This window comes from Embiotoca jacksoni, unplaced genomic scaffold (genome assembly GCF_022577435.1).
Source record: "Embiotoca jacksoni isolate LCO1_2020_lvr unplaced genomic scaffold, fEmbJac1.0.p SCAF_17, whole genome shotgun sequence".
Classification (NCBI taxonomy): domain Eukaryota; kingdom Metazoa; phylum Chordata; class Actinopteri; family Embiotocidae; genus Embiotoca; species Embiotoca jacksoni.
This window is the reverse complement of record NW_027185307.1, coordinates 11,056,193-11,076,170: the sequence shown is the minus strand read 5'-3', so window position 1 is coordinate 11,076,170 and position 19,978 is coordinate 11,056,193. Positions and strand designations below refer to the sequence as shown.

General features: G+C 41.9%; 2 protein-coding genes across 2 annotated transcripts; both read right to left on the bottom strand.

Moving 5' to 3' along the window:
- Positions 1 to 394: 394 nt before the first annotated feature.
- Positions 395 to 2,269, bottom strand: ndufb4 (NADH:ubiquinone oxidoreductase subunit B4). The gene is made up of 3 exons (XM_069151599.1): positions 2,061 to 2,269; positions 1,498 to 1,641; positions 395 to 539 (listed from the first exon to the last, which is right to left on the bottom strand). Exons 1-3 carry the CDS (start codon positions 2,235 to 2,237, stop codon positions 477 to 479), a joined length of 384 nt encoding a protein of 127 aa, XP_069007700.1. The 5' UTR covers positions 2,238 to 2,269; the 3' UTR covers positions 395 to 476.
- An 8,387-nt stretch (positions 2,270 to 10,656) lies between these two features.
- Positions 10,657 to 15,694, bottom strand: LOC138199240 (uncharacterized). Its single transcript, XM_069151174.1, has 6 exons — positions 15,563 to 15,694; positions 13,605 to 13,652; positions 12,334 to 12,444; positions 11,831 to 11,947; positions 11,468 to 11,548; positions 10,657 to 11,382 (listed from the first exon to the last, which is right to left on the bottom strand). Exons 1-6 carry the CDS (start codon positions 15,683 to 15,685, stop codon positions 11,332 to 11,334), a joined length of 531 nt encoding a protein of 176 aa, XP_069007275.1. The 5' UTR covers positions 15,686 to 15,694; the 3' UTR covers positions 10,657 to 11,331.
- Positions 15,695 to 19,978: the final 4,284 nt, after the last annotated feature.

The window sequence follows — 19,978 nt, the reverse complement described above, 5'->3', positions numbered from 1 at the left end:
TCTACCAAATACAAATGCAAATTCATGAGCAATAAAAGGTAACCTTTCTTCCTCTCTACTTTTGCCACTGTTGTACTAAATCTGCTATTATTCCATAATATTGGCACGTGACCACAGTGGTTGTTTAGCAAAATTTACAGTCTCGCTTTAAGGGCACCACAGGGATCACTGATTACTATCACAACAGCATCTCTTTTACTCTTCCTGCACATATTTAATTTGCGGCCAGATATTTTAACTGCTGGTCCACTCTTTGCCTCAATATCTTCTGGTTAACATGCAGCTCTAGTGCTGGTGTGTGCCGTGTCCCTCTGTAAGCATGAACACCGTGCTTAAATTTATTGTGCGTTTTCCCACCGTTCACAATTTCTCTTGAGAAATCAAAGCCCCAGGATTGTGTTTGACAATATAATTTTATTCGGTTATTAATAATTACACACATGGGACATAAAAGGAGGGTCTTTCTACATCGGAGCTCATGATGACAAACTGAACTTGCGCTCAAGGGTCCCCGCCTTAATCATCGCTTCTTTCCTATCCTGTAAAACAGATGACACACAGATGACAGGTTAGAACGGTTTCCATAGCAACAAAGTCATACCACCCTCACCCTCTTCACTTTCCAGACATTTTCGCGACTGAATGTTTTACGATTTTTTTTTTTTTTTTGTAGTTTTATTCCCTCCCAGCGGAGAGGGGGAGACGGACATGATAGCCCAGCAGTGTGACAATTGCACCAAATTCTAGCTGAAATTCCAATTGGCCGAGATTTAGAGGGTGAATCTCCATGACAATGGGGAGGGAAATGAAAGCGGGCAGCATTTCAATTGAAGCATTCATTTCTAGTGCGAATGGAACTGTGACAAACAAAACAAAAAAAAATCAGTTCAACTTTGCACCTACATGGGAACGACGAGTCCCAATCGTCAACTAAATAGCTTTTCAGATGGCTATGATGGCATTCATGACCAAATCACATTTGAGCAAAACTAGGCAAAAAAATATTCATGTAAACTGTATTCTCAGTGTATTACATTATCTAAAGAATGATCACTGCTGCATATGGTAAAATAACCATGTGTTTTCGTGCCAATACCGAGTTCCTGCATTATTCATTGATATTTTGACCAACAGTTTGGTACATAGTTTTGCCAATATAACAGCAGCGATAGAGGCCAGCAGTAGGGTTGGGAAACAATGTTCAGGCACCTGCAGCACAACGGCAGTCAGCAACAATAAGGGAGCGTACTGTATATTATTCTTGTCTTTGCTCTTTACATCAGCCTGCAGAAGGTCAGAGTGGCCCAATCTCCGCATAAACAATTCTTGAAATAATATTTGTGTCCATGCTGAATACGTGTGCCACTATATCTGTAAAACACTGATTTAGTTACAAAAAAAACCCAAAAAAACATGTTGTAGTTCCTGAACTTGCAGCCACAGCAGAGCCCTATGAAGTGATCCATGACCTATCGGAGAAGACGGTCGTCCCCGTACCCTGTCGGTCTTGAAGACGTAGTAGAGGACAAAGAGAGGCACAACTCCAAACGCTGCACCCAACAGAGACGTCTTGAATGTGGGTCTGAAGTGTGAGTAGGGGTTGGTTCGTGCGTACACCAACCGTGTCAGAGCAGGGTCTTCCTGTTAAAACACAAGCATCCAATGACATTTCAGTTATCACCGCGTGTAAACTGAATCAAGACTCAAAACAATTATTACAAGAGTATAAAAAAACAACAACAACTTGGGATCCATGTTGAGCAAGACAAATTGATAAAAAGTCTTTTTTTTTTTTTTTTATTTATCATACCATACCTTCTATATTGAACACAGCCTATACTTAAAACCTCTATGCGCATGCGTAGAACACTTTTTCGCAGGAGACATTTGGACTCGTCATATAAAATACTAAATACTCGCGTAATAACCTCGGATGTACGCGTCACCTCCATCATAGACTACTAAATATAAATACTGTTCAGACCTATTCGACTTCTGTGTAGCCGAGCCCGAGAGCCCTCTTCAAGGGCGACGCTGCCAGCTAGCGGACGGGCACTTACAATGAGCTCGTTTCTGTGCGGGTTATTGAGCTGCAGCTGGTACTGCCTCTTCAGGTTCGCTCGTAGCGCACCCCTGGCTTCTTCGGCGCGCCTCTGCTCCGGCGAGAGGTTGAAATATTCATTTGGGTCCAACGTTTTTGGCCGAGTGGCCAAGGGCGCCTCTCGGTAGTCCGCCATGATTGTTTGACGACGGTGCGAGGCAAACGAGAATTCCTTTTTAAATCTCGCGTGAGCCGTCCGCGTCGTTGCCCCTAGCAACGTCAAAGCTTTCCGCCGCAGCGTTTCGTTTTGAAACGATGAACGCTGCTCGCAAAAATCGAGAAAAAGAGGAGGACGGCGACGACGACGTCCCGGCTGACAGCGAGGATGACTTTAAATATGAAAAAGTTTCCCTGGAAGATGAATGGAGTCTAACAGAGGGGGAGGAAGACCTGGAAGCGACGGTGAAAGCCATCCAAGACCGGGCGAAGGGCGGCGCTTTCCAAAGGCCCAAGCCGACCTCCGGCACTCATCAACCGACTGCGGCGGAGTTTTTACGCAACTTTCTCTTCCAAATGAACATGACGGAAACACTCGGATGTTTTCAGACCGAGTGGGCCGAGATGACGCAGGCGGGCCCGGTGGACGCGGAGCTGGTCGGTTTGGTACCAGATGTCTACACCGAAAACCAGCAACTGGACAGTGAGCTGAAAAACGCTCTTCGGGAGCGGGAGGAGTTCAAACAAATAGCCTCTCTGGCAGCGGAGACACTGGTGAAGGTCCAGAGAGCCAGAGACGTCCCCCGACTGCAGCACAAGCGCCTCGTCCAGGAGAAAAACAGGCTCATCGAGGAGATGAGGAAGCTCAAAGTTCAGTGCAACAACTACGGCCCTGCTGTGAAGCGGATGAATGAAAAATACCAAGCGGCTTTAAAGCAGGTCCTGCTGGCGGCTGCGGAGAGGGACAAAGCTTTAGGACAGGCGGACGGTCAGTCGGCTCAGCGTCCCGTCCCCTCCTGCGGAGGCGAAGAGGTGAACCGCACAGGTGCGTCGAGCGCCAGAGAGTCATCCCATCCGGTGACCCGGCCGAGACCTCCGGCATCTCCGCGTCGCCACGGGTCACAGTCCAGGGGGCAGTCAGTGAAAGCACATGCTCCATGAAATAAAGATCACTCCCTGTAACTCTCCTCGTGAATGGTTTTCTTCTTGGTAACGCACACTTATGAGGCACTATAACATGCACTTTCCAAAAACTTTGAATGATATATATATATATATATTTTATTATTATTATTCACATAGATTGAGCGCAGATTTTACAAACCCAAATTGCTGCATCATAACATGAAATATAAAATCATCCTTTTTGTCATATCCATATTTTAAATGTTATTGTTTGTCATTGTGCTGCTTAATTTCGTTGGTTTAGAAAAAAAAAAAAAGTATAGTTTTGGAAGTACCTAAGGAAGATGTGATCGCCATCTGTGCTGAAGGCAATTTTTTTTTTTGCAAAGTCCTTGTGATTCCTTTTGACCTTCAAGTTGTTCAGCTGACTCTAAAATGTGTCATCTTACCTCGATCCGTTTGGCACAAATAAGAATATGTGGATCGTGTGTACTTTGTAGACGTGAGACTTCTGGATGCAGAATGGACAAGAGTTATATCTGGTTAAGTTTTATGCACTTGAAATTCACTCGTAAGGCTTTTTAGTTTTCTCTGATCCAGTCAAGAAGAAAAAGTGCACTCGTGAGTTTAATTTCAGTCACGTTGCGAGACAGAGTATACCACAATATACCCACAAGAGGGCATTCTCCAGCAAGCTGTGGTTACACGAGCACACGGCGACGACAACAGAGCTGCGGTCTCAGAGAAGAAGAGTTAAGAGGCAACAGGAAAAGAGGAATTTGCTGAATAGCATTCGGAGGTGAAGCAGTAAAGCACCAGAGTCATGCCAGCTTGTAAAAGTATTTATTTTTCCACTGATGTCCACAGCAGTGGTACCAGTAGGAGTGGAAATAGACCACTAAATAGGCTGAGAAATTACACTAAATGCGTTATGCCTTTATAATGTGTGCATGATGTTTTTAGGTTTAATATTTTCCGCTGGGAAGTCAGAACCTGACTTTCTGGTATTTGCACAAGTTATAAGAATATTACTTTCTTATATTCGCGCTTAAAATCTGTCTTTCTTCTCCCAGGATGATGGAATTTAGGTACAGCGGACCTGTTGTGTATCTTGTCAGTGACAAGTCTGTGGTATAACGATCGAATTATGAAGTACATACAGTATAACAATACACACCGTTCTCTCTAATCTTGAACTTCAGACTTGAGTCGTGGAGTGGTACAGAGATGCTGAGAGAGCTCTTTGATCCGGAGAGGAACCGGCGTAGCTACAGTACCCGTGACCAAATGATTTATTGTCCTCTCAGGACCTCTAAAGCACCACCCGCTCTGCAGTTCTGAAACATCCATTTAGGAGTTTAAAATTCAGTGAGACCACACTCTGGTTCAGAAAGAGACTTAGCCTCACATGAAATATTAATATGTTTCTGCCCCAGCTGGCACCCGTAACCCTCGTAGACTTGGGAGTTGAACTTTGGGAAGTTTTCAAGGGGTTTGTGTGGGTTTTTTTTGTGTTGTATACTGTCAGCTTCCACACTTTTCACATCTATTCCACAGAGGACACTTGGTATTTTATTCTACATCACTGATGCTGACTGACATTTATTTTTGACAAAATCTTTGACAGATACCGGAAAGATAAGGATGTGACATGGATACAGAGGCAGGTACAGACTGAGAGATAAAGAAATGAAAAGGCAGAGATGTTATCGACAATCTGTGCAACCTTGCAAGACTTAATCATTCCCAGTACTCAGGAGTTATTTTGTGCCGCTTTAGACTTTCTAAAAGGACTTCTATGTGCGAGACTGCCTTGGAAAGTGGAAGAAGGTTTCTTTTCCGACCGCAAGCTAAAATGACTTTTCTCCTTATTCTTCACCAAAGGCCCCTGAATTGGTTTGTAGACTTGGAGACAATGACCTAATGCTCTTTGGTGCTTATTCATAATATTTCCTGGCCCAGATAGTCCATTACTCTGGTGCCCTTGAGGAATGTAACTGAGGAATGTAATGTTCCTTTCCGCCCTTGTTTTCATCTACAAGACATAATTATGCGGCTTTAAAACCTTTTGTAATTTTCAACAAATGGGTTCAAAGCTAATGAAGTGGCGGCTGCAGGCAGGAGTCAAGTGATGCGTTAGGTCCCGCCTCCCAGTTCTTTGCCCGTCCATCCCTCCTCGCTCTTCACGTTTGTGTTGACACACTTTTCTTTCATATCCTTTCGAAGAAGTTTTCGACCTTGTGGCTCCATTGAAAATGCCTCAAGCTGATTGGAATTCCTCCCCTGCTTGCCCAACTCCCCGTGCTGTCCTCTCAGCTCCCCGTGCTGTCCTCTCAGCTCCTCTCTCCACTGACAGCCCTGTCCACTTCACAGCCTGCAGCAACCTTTGTGTCAAACTAAAGACAATGAGAGAAAACTCATGTTCCAGCACACTTGGCTCAGGCTGAACCAAACCTGCCTCACATCCCTTCGCCTCTAAATCTGCCTTTTAATCCTGCGCCCTGTTTGTGCAACTGAATTACACCAGGCTTTGAATTGTGATTGATTCAGCAATTTTGCTTGAGCCTTGTTATCAGCCATGTTAAAGGATGTTTTGGCTCCTTAATCGCCAATATATTTTTCAGAAATGTTCCTCTCTCAATTCCTCGTCAGTTCTCTCTGCCATCCTATTTTAATCTATACCTATGAAATTGATTCGCGCTGTCTGCGAGTATTCCCTCCTTAATAAATCAGCTTTCCATGGATCTATATGGTGGGCAGCGGGTCAAACTCAGCAATATTTTCTGCTTTAATGTACTACGCAGGGCAGAGATTGGCTCATGGCAGTGACTCAGCAGGCATCCATCATCTTCAAGGAGAGCTACGCAGATGAATTGCCTGGAGACGGAGTTGACAAAATCCTGCATTTTTCTTTCAGCTCTGCTCATTTCAGCACCCGGGTTTTATGTCTGTTATCAAAATGTCTGTGGCAGTGTTCCCTCCAAGCCGAGAGGCACTTATTGCCTGTGAATTGCTAATGTTGAAAGATGTGAGGACACGTGCCAAGACTGTAGTATCGAGTTTGTGGCCACAGGCACGAAAAAAAACAAAAAAACAAAAACCTTGTTGAACCGACTTCAGGTTTAGATGAACTTTAGATGAACCAACAAATGCACACCGCTTTTCTCCCGACATTTTAGGGTGATGGGTAATTTTTAATAATCAGCCAGGCCTTTGTTACCAGTAACACTGGTACATTACGAATATATATATATATATATATTTTTTTTTTAAATACATAACTTTATTAAAATAACTGACGGTTTGGGGTAAATGTGCTCACGTCTGTGAGGTCGATGTCAAGCTGGAGTCACCAGCACCTCTGAGGCTAAATAATAGTCCTATCTTATGTGTTATTTGTTTAATGTGGACAAAATGGAAGTGCAGATGTTATTTCTTGGCCGAATCTCTGCCGGTTGCCTAGCAACCTCGCATCAAACGACTATAGCTACTAGGCAACCGGCAGAGGCTCTAGTTTCCTCCTTTAAGCTAAGCTACGCTAATTGCTTCTGGGTTTCGCTTTCATATTTAGCATGCAAACATGTTGTCGAATTTCTTATCTTATCCTCGGCAAAAAAAACAAAAACAACTAAAAAGGTTCTTTAAACCAACAATGCTGAAATTTGACGATGATGAACTTGTATAAATGATTAGCATCATCGTACTGCTAATGTGTAGCCTATTGTAGCTAAATTAGGTCTTTTTCATGACTTTTTAATTTAAGTTTTAACGTCAACATCAACTGTGACTTGAAAGTTATACTGATATAATATTTCAGGCAGTGTCAGAGATTTAGATTTAGATTTAGATTTAGTGTTAGACGTTGTTTTTGTTTTTTTTTAGTTTTTAGTGACAAAGTGGGGTGAAGGTGGCAGACTGCCTCTGGATGTGAAGATGAAGGCTTTGTTTATAATCAGGGCCCGACAGAGCCTGAACAAGTCAACGAATTCTGCACCGGCCCATAAATATCCCTCCTGCTGCCACACATGTTCAAAGGTCAGCCGGCTGATATCCTGAGCAGACGTCACGACGCCGTCATTGAGGGCTTACACACATCACAAATACCTCATATCTCCGACTCTCGCCCTCTCTCGGCCTTTTCTTCATTAGGACCAGAGCGGCGCGACAGCGGTCGGAGGAAGTTTGGACAGCCGGAGTTACGGAGGCTGCACGGGGTGGGGGGTAGTGGGGGGTAGTGGGGGGATGATGTCGAGGCCAGAGAGGAGTGACGCGAGGTGAGGGAAGAAAAGAACCAACGCCCCGCATCTGATCTGAAAGGAAGTGGCAGGAGATGAAAAAGAGGAGTCAAATTCAGCCTGAAAGTGTGGCCGCAGTCTGAGCCCCAGCGGGAGCAAAGTCAAAATGAGGACCACGACAGGAATACTGAGCGGGGAATACCTCGTTTACTGTCAATCACACTGAAATTACACTCGAGAGAAAGTCCGCAGTTGATGTACTACATTTTTAGTTTTTACGTTTAAAGCCTGATAAAAAAAAAAAAAAGAAGTTTATTATAACTTGGCATGGTTCATCAGTTGATTTAACGATGCACTAACCAAAGTACTGTAATTACTCAAATCAGGGAACACAAACAATGCTACAGTCTAATCTCGCTGATGAACACAAGCTGTCAGACAACATTTTAATCAGATCAATTTATAAGTAAAACTAGTGCGTGCACAACTTTGGTAATTACAGAAAGTCAAAGCTGAACCAAATCTGGTCCATTTTACGTTTCATTTTCTCTTTAAAATAAGTTTTCCTCACCTGGTAGAGCTTTCATTTGGTTTTACTTAATTCACACAATCTGCTTTTCAGTTTTTTGTTGAGACAGGGCGTTATTTTGTTTTATTTCCAAACTATTCTAACCTCCCTTTTTGGAATGGTTATTTCTGTGACTTACAACAACTTGCATACAGCTGTGTTAGTCATTTCCACGCTTTTCACACGCTGCATAATTTTTAGCCTGCTAGCGAAAGTCGTTAAGTAAAGTAAGTAAAAGTAAGTGGAAATTTGTCAACGTTATTTTCTGCTAAAGGGAGCAATATTGAGGCCAAAGGTTTACTTTTTTCAACAGAAGGAACGTCACATTTGTTGATGTTTTGGCTATTTTCGCTGTGGTTGCCGTCAAGGATGCCGCCTTTATTTGTAGGCACCGTTTCAAAGAGGATCAAATGTTTGGTTGTTTTCATATGTTAAAGAGATTGTCACAGTTTCTTCTGTTTTTCACACGACTATGTAGGAAACTGTTATCTCCATTCCTAATGCAGCCTGTTTAGCTGTGCTTGACTAATAGTTTCTGTGGAAACACCTCTCAATAGACAAAACAGCAGCAGAAATATCTGAGTCAATGCGGGTGTTTCTTTCCACATGTTGTGGTACTGATATGTTTGACGGCTGAAATGAAACCCTATTTTGGATAAACTAGGGATATCCTTTAAATAATAGAACACTGTGCGTCACATTAAAATAAAACTCCACGTCAATATCAACTTGTTGGTTCTACAACAGGTTAGAGAGATCCTATCTCAGATTTCAACCTATCGTCTTCAGGACTAACTCTTACCCGCTGCTGCTGTAGAGCTTGTTTGTGACGGTCTTTTCCCACATTGCATGTTGTTTGGGACGAGATGTTCCTGTCAACAAGAAACTAATACTTACGAAGTGGTTTCCAGAGCTGGAAGATGTTGACTGTAAGCCACTAACTACATATGAACAGGACCGAGCTTTTATGGGAAAATCTGACATATTACTCGGCTTGTGTCATTTCCGACCACAATCCTATAGATTGAAGACTTCCACGTTACTTTGTTAGTTGTGATCATTATCAGCTTTGTTCTCAAAGGGGATGACTGAAGCCAAAGCAGAATAGAAACATTGCGACGCACCATTACGCGACCGCAACGACTGAAAACACAGCTATAAGGATTCCCGTTGTGTTGGCCACACACGGTGACTCATGTTCAGATAGAAGACTGACCCTCGAATTAACATTTACCTCATCAGAGAAAACACTTCTATAAGGCTGAGTTCTATTTTTAAAGTGTTGCGTATTTGGACACGTGTGCGTGTGTGTGCGAGCACACTTCTACTTCGTTATGTTAGGAATCAATTAAGAGTTTTCCCAGGAAGCATTAGCTCGAGGGTACAGGCAGTCAAATATCCTGCTGGCAGCAGTCACAGAAACCTGTGTGTGTGTGTGTGTGTGTGTGTGTGTGTGTGTGTGTGTGTGTGTGTGTGTGTGTGTGTGTGTGTGTGTGTGTGTTGACAGGGGAGTGAGCAGAGGCTGTGTCTCTCTTGTTGCTCTGGATCAGGAATAGTAAGATATCGGTCTTTATCTGTGTCAGTGTTTCAGAGAATTCAGAATGCCTTCTTGTGGCGTATTGTCACCAAGACGACACTAAGACCGCTCACAACCAGCTAATGCAGGTTATCTGGTGACTGAGCAACCGCCTCAGGGCCTTACACTCATCTGTATTTTCCCGCAGCGACATTCTGAAGCATTTTTAGCCCCAATTATGCAGTGCACGGAAAATGCCATGTTTAAAAATAGCATTTTAATGTGTTTTGTTGTGTGTAGCTGTGTTTGTGTCTGTAAAACCATAAAAATGAGGCTGTGAGCACTGCATATCTACGTCATGAGCTGAGGGCTTTGATCAGTTATTGAGGGGAGGATGAATCATTCTATTCACTGAGATTGCCTTGCACTTTTTCACTGACTCATTTTCTTCATCAGATTGCCCCATATTTGCGATTTCCTAATGTGTTTTCACTTTGGGTGACCCTGAGTATCATTCTAGCTATTATTTGTACATTATATACACTGCAGTATAGCAGTATTTCTCTCTGAGTAGTTAAATAGTTGTTTGTCTAATATGATATGCTGTAAATATATAGAGAGCAAAATGCAGAGCAGCCCGCAAAGGTCTGATTATGTGCATATGTTTACGTCAGCGTCCTGCAGAAATACTCAAACTAATCTTCTGGTCCAGACCATACTGTGTTTCCATTCCTGGCCAAATGAATTAAAAATGACACAAGATATTTAAATAGACAAAGTTTGACTCCTGAAACAGATGGTCTGGAGTACATTTAGTTTTTTCTCTCACACACACATGCAGGCTATTTGCCCTTGGCTGCTGTAATGTGAATGGATTGGTGAGTCACGCATAAAAAAAAGGTTCCTTCTGCCACTGTTGCCAACCGGGCACTGTACCTGTACCACTTGCCGTCTGTAATTGGGGACTTAGTGACATTTCAACTCCCCTGATTCATAATTTAACCAGTCCAGAATAGTAAAATAGAAATTTAACATGTGATTCTTGGAAAAAAGATTGAGCTGCAGCACAGAACAATTATACAGGTTCTTTATGTAGCTGAGAGTGTACCAAGTTTTATAGACAACGCTCCAGTGGAGCGTGAAGAGCTTGATCTTAAAATACTTTTACACCATATGTCTCTACTAAACCTTTATTGAAACCTGATACAACAGCACAAGAAACATTTCTGCAAAAATATACCCCCAATCTTCATAAGGAATCTGCGATTAAATAGGTTACAACAAAATGCAAAAACTAAAATATTAAAATGGAATCTCTTGTGACGTGATAACATGCAGGAATATATTAGAAATTGTGTGTGGAAGTGAAGACTGGCCTATAAAATGTAAGATAGCTTACTGTTAAATCAATAATGGAAGACACACACATCAAAATGACTTAACCTTTTAAGCCCTAGAGGCCCCCAATTGGGGGCCAGGGAGAAGACTTAGCACAACTATTATTAAAATATGGACATATATACTGATATTTACACATCTGAACAAATCTCACAAGTGTTCCCTTTATTATTACACCAACATTATTCAAAATAGAGCTTGAGGTTGCAGAGATATACTCTTTTTATAATGGTTTGCAATTTTTGAGCAGAGGCCTAAAAAATAGGTGTGTTTTTAAAAGGTTAATAAAATACGAAATAAACACAGAAGTTGTTATTATGATTGTTTTTCATACCAGTCTTCAGTTTCTTTACATGTTTTGGATCAAATCTGGGCACATTTCTACTGTGCACACCCCTTGTCAGGGTTGACCAAAATGAGAAGGAACATTTTATTCTGCAGCACTCGTCTTCTATATGCTCCTCTTGGGTCTGTCCTTCTCTCCGTCACTCTGAGGATCTCCCTGGACAGCAGAGAGACACATCATTTCAACATTCATCAAATGTTCTACTATTACTGTGGATAATAAACACGACATGATGACTCACCAGGACAGAGAAAGCTCCAGAGCGACTGGACTTCCCCCTCGTGGGTGGATCAAGCTTCACCTGCCTCCTTGCTCTGGTCACCTGAAAATGTGACCCCAAACATACTCGCGTTACTTCTTTACATCTGTGACATGTCCCTGGGGACATCAACTTATGTCTGCGTTCTGAATGAGATTATGACGAACATTTTCCGTGTCTGAATAATTGTCTGATCAAAAAGCCAATTTCAACGGAGACGTTATAAAAGCAAGTACACCAAACTGATCTAATAAAACCAAGCGAGGTGGCCTTATAACTCTGCTTGCATATCCGGCCTCTTTGCTCCAGCTGTTCCTCTGATCAGGGGTTGCCATGGATACTCACCTGTAGGGGGGTGGATTTCTTGTCGTTGCTAAGGAGGGAGAAGGAGCCAACACGGGGTTTACGCTTGTTCTTTTTCTTATTCGCAGCTTGAACCAAGTGCCGCCTGGACCTGTCAGCCTGAGACGACCATAGACACGGGGATTAGTACATACATTGATACTTACACACATCTGTGCTCTCTGTGAATCTACTAAATGAAATCCCAAAGACACACATGCTTCCCAGCCCATGCTGTGTTTTAACCATCACAATACTGTCTTCCTTTCACTGTAGCATTAGTTGAACACAGATGCTCTCATGTTGTACTTTTATTCATCTATTTGGAAAATAATGTGGTGTCTTTGGATCATTTCTGTATCTCAGCATTTACAGATGATACAGTATGACTAAAACTTTACCGGACCTTTTAGTAGCTGCTGCTGCTGATGTAAACCAGTCCCCACCACCCCCACATTTGGCTTTTGTTCACTCTGAGTCCTGTGTGACTAACGAGAGTGGTTTACCTGGATGAGAGTGTTAGGGAAGCCTTTGGCAGAGACGGCCCCGGGCAGGCTGGAATGACTCAGGTGGGTGGGACCCCTCCGCTCCAGCTGTCTCTTACGTCTGAGCAAAACCTGCAAGGATGAGACATCCACAGCCACATCCACAACCACAGAGGAAAACAACAACTCCTGTAAGTTTCTCTTTGTGATGAAGTGCGTCAAGTCTTGTTTGCAGTGGATACTGAGTGAGCTTCAGTCTGTGTCCTTTCTGTTCGGCCCTGCCCTGTCCTGAGCACATTCAGGCTTCTTTCCATACTGGAAGTCAAGTCTCAGCATTGAGGGGAGGAAAGAGCAAAATTATTATTGTTTGTGGCTCCCCCATTTCCTGCATTGATCTCCACAAACCCAAGCACTACTATTGATCCACTCATTTTCCTAATAAATGGACTGTCACTTTGCAAAACAACAAGTTTCAGTTTGCCAATTAGGACTTTGTGGTAAATCTATAACAGTCTATACTGCAGGGCTTTGACTCCACCAACTCTTTAATTTTTTTCCCCTCCCAAGTTATATAACTGTAAAAAAAGAAGAAAAAAAAGAAGACTGTTTCCAGTATCTGATAGCAACTTCCTCCCCTTTTTCTGTTTCCACTCTGTTGAAGACAACGATGACGACGTTCGCTACAAAATATTTGCCTCACAATCATTTGCGATGGCATTTAAAGTGCTTGCATTGATTGCTATTGACCTACATTCTGATGATTGCTTCAGTTTTCAGTATTGTGGGATGGAATATTCTAGAATTTACTGTGGTTAAACAGCTGTGCAGTTTGAAGTTGATTGTTAATTGCATTGTGCATATGTTATTGTTTGTTTCTATAACTGAAACTGCAGGGATGCACACACTGCATTACCCTAGTGGGACAATGGACAGTCAGTAACATGTATTTGTCTGTGTCTCTAAGCAGTGTTTCTCATCACAATTACATCATGTCACCATTTGTATCAGTGATGTAGCTACTTCATCATTTAGTTTGCATTAACACAGTTGTATTTTGTGGCAAAAATGAACATATCCCAGCAACTAATTGCTGTATCATTTAATATCCCTCTGTTTGGCTCAGTTTTTCTTCTCTTTCTAATACCACTACATCTCCTTACTGATGTTGTTCCTGCTGTGGGCTTCTTATGACCATAAACCAGACTCCCTTTGTGTAAAACCTGCTCTGAGCTGGTGTTGTCTTAGTCGAAGGGGTGACTGGAGTATTCAGAAGTGTAAGTGGTGGCACATACCACTCCTTCAGTTAAGGGAAGCGTCCTCTGCTGCCGCTGATCATCATACTGAGAAGAAAAAAAAGTCAGAGTGAGACAGAACACTCATGCTGTATTTATCCTTCTCAGTGCAGACGTGGATTTACATTAATACAAAGAAATTAATATTTACAAGCTGCTGAACACAATTAAATAAGTTCCTTTCGTACTATTCAAGACCGAGCCACTGTTAGTGCTGTACGAAAAGCTGGTCTGTGCATTGTTAACTGAATGTGTGACCATTCAGTGTTTGGGTTAGGTTCTCATTTAGTTTCACAGTATGGACAGCCATCTCAGACAAAACAGGTCATATTGTCTCATCAAATAATGTTGTAGTTATTACTTTTCAAAACAAATTATTCATCAGTACTCAGGTCACCAAGCGAGGCAGCATATCAGAGAGGAAGCTCCTGCTGTCTTCCTCTTGATGACCTCATAAAGTCAATCTGTATGTTTTGTAACTGCGTACGTTTAGGATATTCATTAAACCTTGCCACGATCCATTTGGTGTTCTGCTGTTACGCACACCGTGTGTTGACGAGTCCCATAAATTCCTCATTTAATGTATTCCACTCCAGTATAAACACAAGTGACTCTGGTGGGAAGAGGCAAACACAAGTAAACTAAACCAAATGCAGCAAATATAGCCCATGAAAAGATGCTGCCGCTGGTATTAGTTAGTTCCCACCACATTTGAGGCTTATAATTGCGCATGCTGTAATTATATTACAAATAACTGCTGCAGAAAAGCACTTATGTGGCACAAACTCCCTCAGATGGAACAGAATTTCCAAATCAGACTCTTTCATGTGTCGGGTGTAAATTCGTCTCTCTCCTCCTGCAGCTGTCCAATCCGTTGTCCAGATGAGGGTGATTACTTTGGACAGAACATGAGAACTGTATACAGAAAAATGCTAACCGCAACTTTAAAGTATAACAGCCGGTAGCCACATGAAAAGCCAAAAAGGGGAGCTGAAGGATTTTGTTCCACAGAGAGGTATATTTTTAGTGGGGTGGCATTATGGCTGTAAAAACCATTACAATGAGACTTTGTTTCTGTTAGAAAAAAAAATTATATGTCACCACAGGTCAGGGTTAGACTGTACACGTCTCCTTCCATCCTGAAACACACTTGGCCACTATTATCGTCACAGCAGCCCTTTTCAGAGGAGTCAGAGTGGATTTACATTCCAGTAGAGTTACTGGTTTCCTCTGGCCGAGCGACTGTATAAACACTGACCACACTGTCTGAGCAAAAACTAAATCAGCAAGCTGCTGGTTATTTAAACCCAAACTGAAAGTATAAACTTTTTAAAAGATAATTTATTCTTCTCTGTAATACAGTGTGTCCTGAAAGATCCCCTCTTTATATTTAATCATATGGCGGAAACATTGGTTAAAAGAAAAAATATATTTTATATATATATATATATATATATATATATATATATATATATATATATATATATATATATATATATATATATATATATATAGATAGATAGATAGATATATATATATATAGTTTATTTTTTTTAAAGCATATTTTAAACGTTTGAGTCAATACATTTGTAGATTGTAGCCACAACACAGACAAAATGAGGAATATACACTATTTTGTGATTGTAATTTTCTTCATTTCAAACACAATGTTACCTTTCGATAGAAACCAAGCTGTCTTACCATAATATTAGAGATGCATCACCTCTTTTTGCTGCCAGCTTTCTTTACATAAATCCAATAATGCCGGTTCTTTTCATTTCCATTTTTGAGAAGTGTTTGTTATAATGTAGTTTGCTGCCAGCGCACAACATTTAAATTGACTCAAACAGGCTGCACTTACCCCATGTAGTGTCACAGCAGCACACACGATGACTGATACCTAATGAACACTCTTGTCCTTCTCTAACTATCAGATCCATTTGAAGTGTGTCTCTTACCTGTCCGTCTGCGGTCTGTCTGCTGACACACAGCTCTCCCTGGCTGCCTCCTGAGCACTCGAACGCGTGTGACAGCAAGCCCGCCTGCAGGCAGAGCACACTCAGCCAGATAGTAAACCCCATGATCCAGGCAGGAACTAGACTGTTCCCAGCCCCTGTCAGCTCCCTGCTTTATACTCTCGGCTCTGCTAATGGGGAACAGATGCAGGGGAATGGGAGGCTATGCCAGCTTCACGCAGACAAACAGCTCACCACAAGCCGGTGCTCTGCGCCAGCCAGTGGCCTGTGGTCCTGCAGAAACATGTCAGACATCTTGAGGGGCCTCCCCGTGCCCTACGACCCCAACCCAAAGGCCATTTTCCACTTTTGCCTGCTCCACAACTGCTGCCAAAGTGTTTGTTTAAATAAGAGCGTAGAGAGTGTCGTCAAACCCACTGTATATAACAAATGAAAAATTGGTGGTTTGCTTCCTGTAATGTCCTGAAGAAATGCTGCATTATGCAAAGAATTTGTCTCGACGGTAGAGTAGATGAATCTCTTTTCTTGTGATCTCAAAATGTGTACAATGTTTATACAGTTCTTCTGTGATCCAAACACTTGAGTAAGCCTTTTAGAAATTACAGTAATTACAACTCAGTAGACGTCTCAGTGAAAATACACAGCAGCTATCGACACTGTCAATTCATGTCAGCCTTGAGACTACTGTTGACTGAACACTGGTGAAAAAGATTAACTCACAACTGTCTGATGTAGATAAAAATCATCATACGTCTTTTGTGGTTTTGGGAAAATTAGTCATGATCATGTGGGAGTAAAATAGCTGAAAAAACACGGAGAAAAACATGTTTCAAATCCATTTCATGCTTAAATTGAGCAGTGTGTTTGGCATTATCTGGCAGGCATGTTGGGAGGTTTAGTTTACCTCTATGGGAGTTTATATGCCCTTTAAAACATAGCACGCCATAAAGAATGCATCTCCTGATGGGGCGAGTTGTACATGAATGGGCCCCCTGTCTCAGGATGGAAAGAATGAGTGGGAGTGAGAAAGCGAATGAATCTGGTCTAATGTCTTTAAGCCTCGGGCTTCTGGTCACACAGGAATTGTCTCCTGCTAAGACATGCACCACTGTGAAAATTGTTAAACACATTAAACAAGTTTAATTTCCGGTCCATGTCAAGCCCTACATTCCTGTCCGCATGCATTCTTGTGAATAAGTTTGCGTCTCACTCAACAAACTTGAAAAAAAGATTGTGAGACGCTTACCGGTGAGTCACAGTTTAAGTGGAGAGAAGGAAACATGGTTATTCATCTTCATCCCCAGCTCCGAGCCCCCCGCCCTGTATTTACTTATTTTCTGAGATACGCTGGGTCAGAACTGTTGCTGCAAACATCTCCCAGGAGACTCAATGAGACCACTGACTAGACAGCTGCAGGCCAATGATGTGAATCGATGGAGGGGATGTTTAGTCGAGAGACCAGGGAAAGGGAAGAGTAAAAAATGACCTCAAAGCAGCAAATCTTGCTTTTCTTGGCAACCAATCCACTCGAAGTCAACGAGCGGACTAACATGTCAGTCGTTTTACTGGACTAACCAAGCAATTAATTTCACCCTACTGGGAATCACAGTTTGTGATTAAGTTAAAACATCAGATGACTTCTTGTAAGATATGTCAAAATCCTGTTACCAAGGTTACAAGTTTACATTAAACTCCCACAAACCACAATGTGGCCATGTAAAAAGACAGTAATCACAGCGAGGGAGAGTCATTTCATACTCCAAATCCCTGTTATTCAGTCCACACTTGCAACTTTAAAGTAACTTTTTAAAGCATCTCAGGGAGTTAACTATATAAAATTGCTATGCAGAGCCACTCTCAGTGCTGGCCCTCTCCTTCCTCCCAATGGGAAGTGTCATTCATCAGTGGCTCTGCTTTAAGCTGCTGTCAATGTGTCTGAGGATGATGCTCTATGGCTGGCATGTGAAAAAAAAAGCACCTATTTTCCACTCAACACTGTGTCCCTGTCTGACCAGAGATGAGGAGACAGGTAATTTGTGACATATAAACACTTGTAGAAATGTGTTTGTGTGAGTGAGGGGGAGCGACCGAGCTGTCTGACAGCAGCATGGCAGGAAATGTGATTTAGGAAAGAGCATCTGGATTAAGAGACATGACTCAGAAAGTTTTTTTTTATTATATAACTGAAACATCCACTCTTGTAGTGTTTTTTGTTCAAAGGATTTAGGAATGACATTTTAATAATGTCAACAGTAACATGTGTTTCCAGAAAAGAGGACCACAGACCTGACTGTGAGCGCTACTCACAATGACTTTTTCTTCTGAAGAAATCGGAAAACTACTGACACAGTGGCTCAGGGAGATCCAATCCTGTGACAGTTAAAGGAATAGTTCCGCATTTTGGGATATAGGTTTGCATTCCTGTCAGAAGGCAGCTAGCTTAACTGAAAACATAAGAAAACGCCTAGCCTGGCTCTGTCCAATGTTTGAAAAACTGGACTAACTCACCAATTAACACGATATATCTCTCTTGTTTAATCTCAATATGTAACAACAATTTGTGATTTGAGGGGTGTGTGTGCTGAACTATTTATTATCAAGGGGCAGGGACTGTAGAGTTTCCAGTGGCTGGAGGTGCCGCTATGGTGGATCTTGTTACCTCAATATGGCAGGCCAGCTGTCTTGTCCTGTTTTCAATCGTTGTGCTAACCTTGGCTGACAGGTTGCCAATTTACTGTAAAGTCACAAGAATGGTATCAGCCTTTTAATTGCAAGTGTGTTGGGTCTCGTTTTAAAAAAAATAATCTTGCTGAAAATGTAAAACTCCGGCTGACCTTTATAGCTTCACATACTGTATGTATTTGAATGTGCGTGTGATCATTAAAAGAAATAAGAGCCAAAATGACGGGATCTGCTTCACCCTCAGAGGGCACGTTTCCAGATTAAATGAACCACTGACACAACAGTCAATTAGACTCGTTGTGCATTAAGGTGAAATTTGTTCCTCGCACGACTCCATTTCGCCGCCACTTAGTCACGCACCAAATGACACTTCCTGTCACATCTCTGCTCTACTGAATGCAGATTTTGTGTGTGTGATGAGGAGAACTCTTATGTGTAATGAATGAACAGTGTGTATATACGTGGTGTAGGGCCATGTAGCTACATACTGTATAACCTTTTCACAGAAATGACAGACTAAAACTCATATTCCTTCCTCCTCCTCTCTGTTCAACTGGAAGGGCTTGAAGGTCTGATTGCGAATCAATACTCCTCTACAGCACATTGTCCTCTTCTTTTCCTGTGCGGCTGCTTTGGTAAGAGCTATGTGAAAGGTGCGAGGGAGAGAAAAGCAGCGAGGCTTTCATTGCTGTCATGTGTAAACAGAAGAGGAAGCCAAGGATGAGGCTGAGGAAGAAAACAATACGGCCGTGCTGCAATTTACACGGTTGTCATTGAACAAAGAAGGATTATAGTCTGGCCTCTTATATTTCACTTTCACTTTATCTGAACTTAAATGTTTAAGGATAAGCATGTTCCTGTCATCGATCTTAAATATATCCTCAGTTAGCAACACTGTTTGTGTTTAATCTCACATCTGCACCCTCTCCACCCCTCCACAGTGTTTCACTAAATAAAAAGGCCCTCAGTAATCACAGCCCTCATTTTCCCACAGAACAGCTAAAAAATGGCTTTCTTCCAAACGCAGTCCGTTTGATCTGTCCACAGATTACCATAATTGATCAATTTAGATATCAAAACTCACAGGTAGAGAAAGAATTCAGCCTGTAGATAAATAATTAAATGATAAGTCACTGCAGCTGGAGATGTGTCAACTATATTAACACACCTGCACAATATCTTGTGTGGTTTCAAAATTTACTCCACATAAGCAGGAAAATAGGCCAGGTGCTGTTCGAAACATTAATCTGAAAGAACAAAATGATGCTCTGCTGAGAGGATGTGGCTCTTAGGGCTCTGTTGTTTAAAATTGATTTCTGAGACTGCAATTGAACAACAGTTGTGTCTGTTAAGTGTGTGTGCTGTCATTGATTTTGAGGATGTAAACGTTGTCTTTTTTTTTTTTACTTGAGCTTTTCTGGCAGGGATAGTGCAGGCTAAAGGAAAAATCCACCCTAAACAGCTTTTAGTGACATTTTTGAAGGAGTTTTTGCCAAAGGAAAGATTTCCTTGAAAAACATTGTAATGGAATGTACATTTTTGATTAGATTATGGCCTATTTCTCTTTAGCTTATTGGCACCATTGCGGCAGGCATTTGATAGCATTTCCTTGGAGATGAGGCATCATAATGTGTGAAAGCTAGCTTCCCCTATTCAGGAAAATCCATAAACCAACTACACTCAGTTTCACTCTGCACTCTGAATTTATTCACCTTT

Excerpts from the sequence above, each read along its gene's own strand:
- ndufb4 (XM_069151599.1), bottom strand. The coding sequence starts at position 2,237 with ATGGCGGACTACCGAGAGGCGCCCTTGGCCACTCGGCCAAAAACGTTG. Across the intron at positions 1,642-2,060 it reads CGCACAGAAACGAGCTCATT|GAAGACCCTGCTCTGACACG; the intron begins GTAAGTGCCCGT and ends GTGTTTTAACAG. Across the intron at positions 540-1,497 it reads ACGTCTTCAAGACCGACAGG|GATAGGAAAGAAGCGATGAT; the intron begins GTACGGGGACGA and ends TCTGTTTTACAG.
- LOC138199240 (XM_069151174.1), bottom strand. The coding sequence starts at position 15,685 with ATGGGGTTTACTATCTGGCTGAGTGTGCTCTGCCTGCAGGCGGGCTTG. Across the intron at positions 13,653-15,562 it reads GACAGACCGCAGACGGACAG|TATGATGATCAGCGGCAGCA; the intron begins GTAAGAGACACA and ends TTTTCTTCTCAG. Across the intron at positions 12,445-13,604 it reads TTCCCTTAACTGAAGGAGTG|GTTTTGCTCAGACGTAAGAG; the intron begins GTATGTGCCACC and ends TCATCCTTGCAG.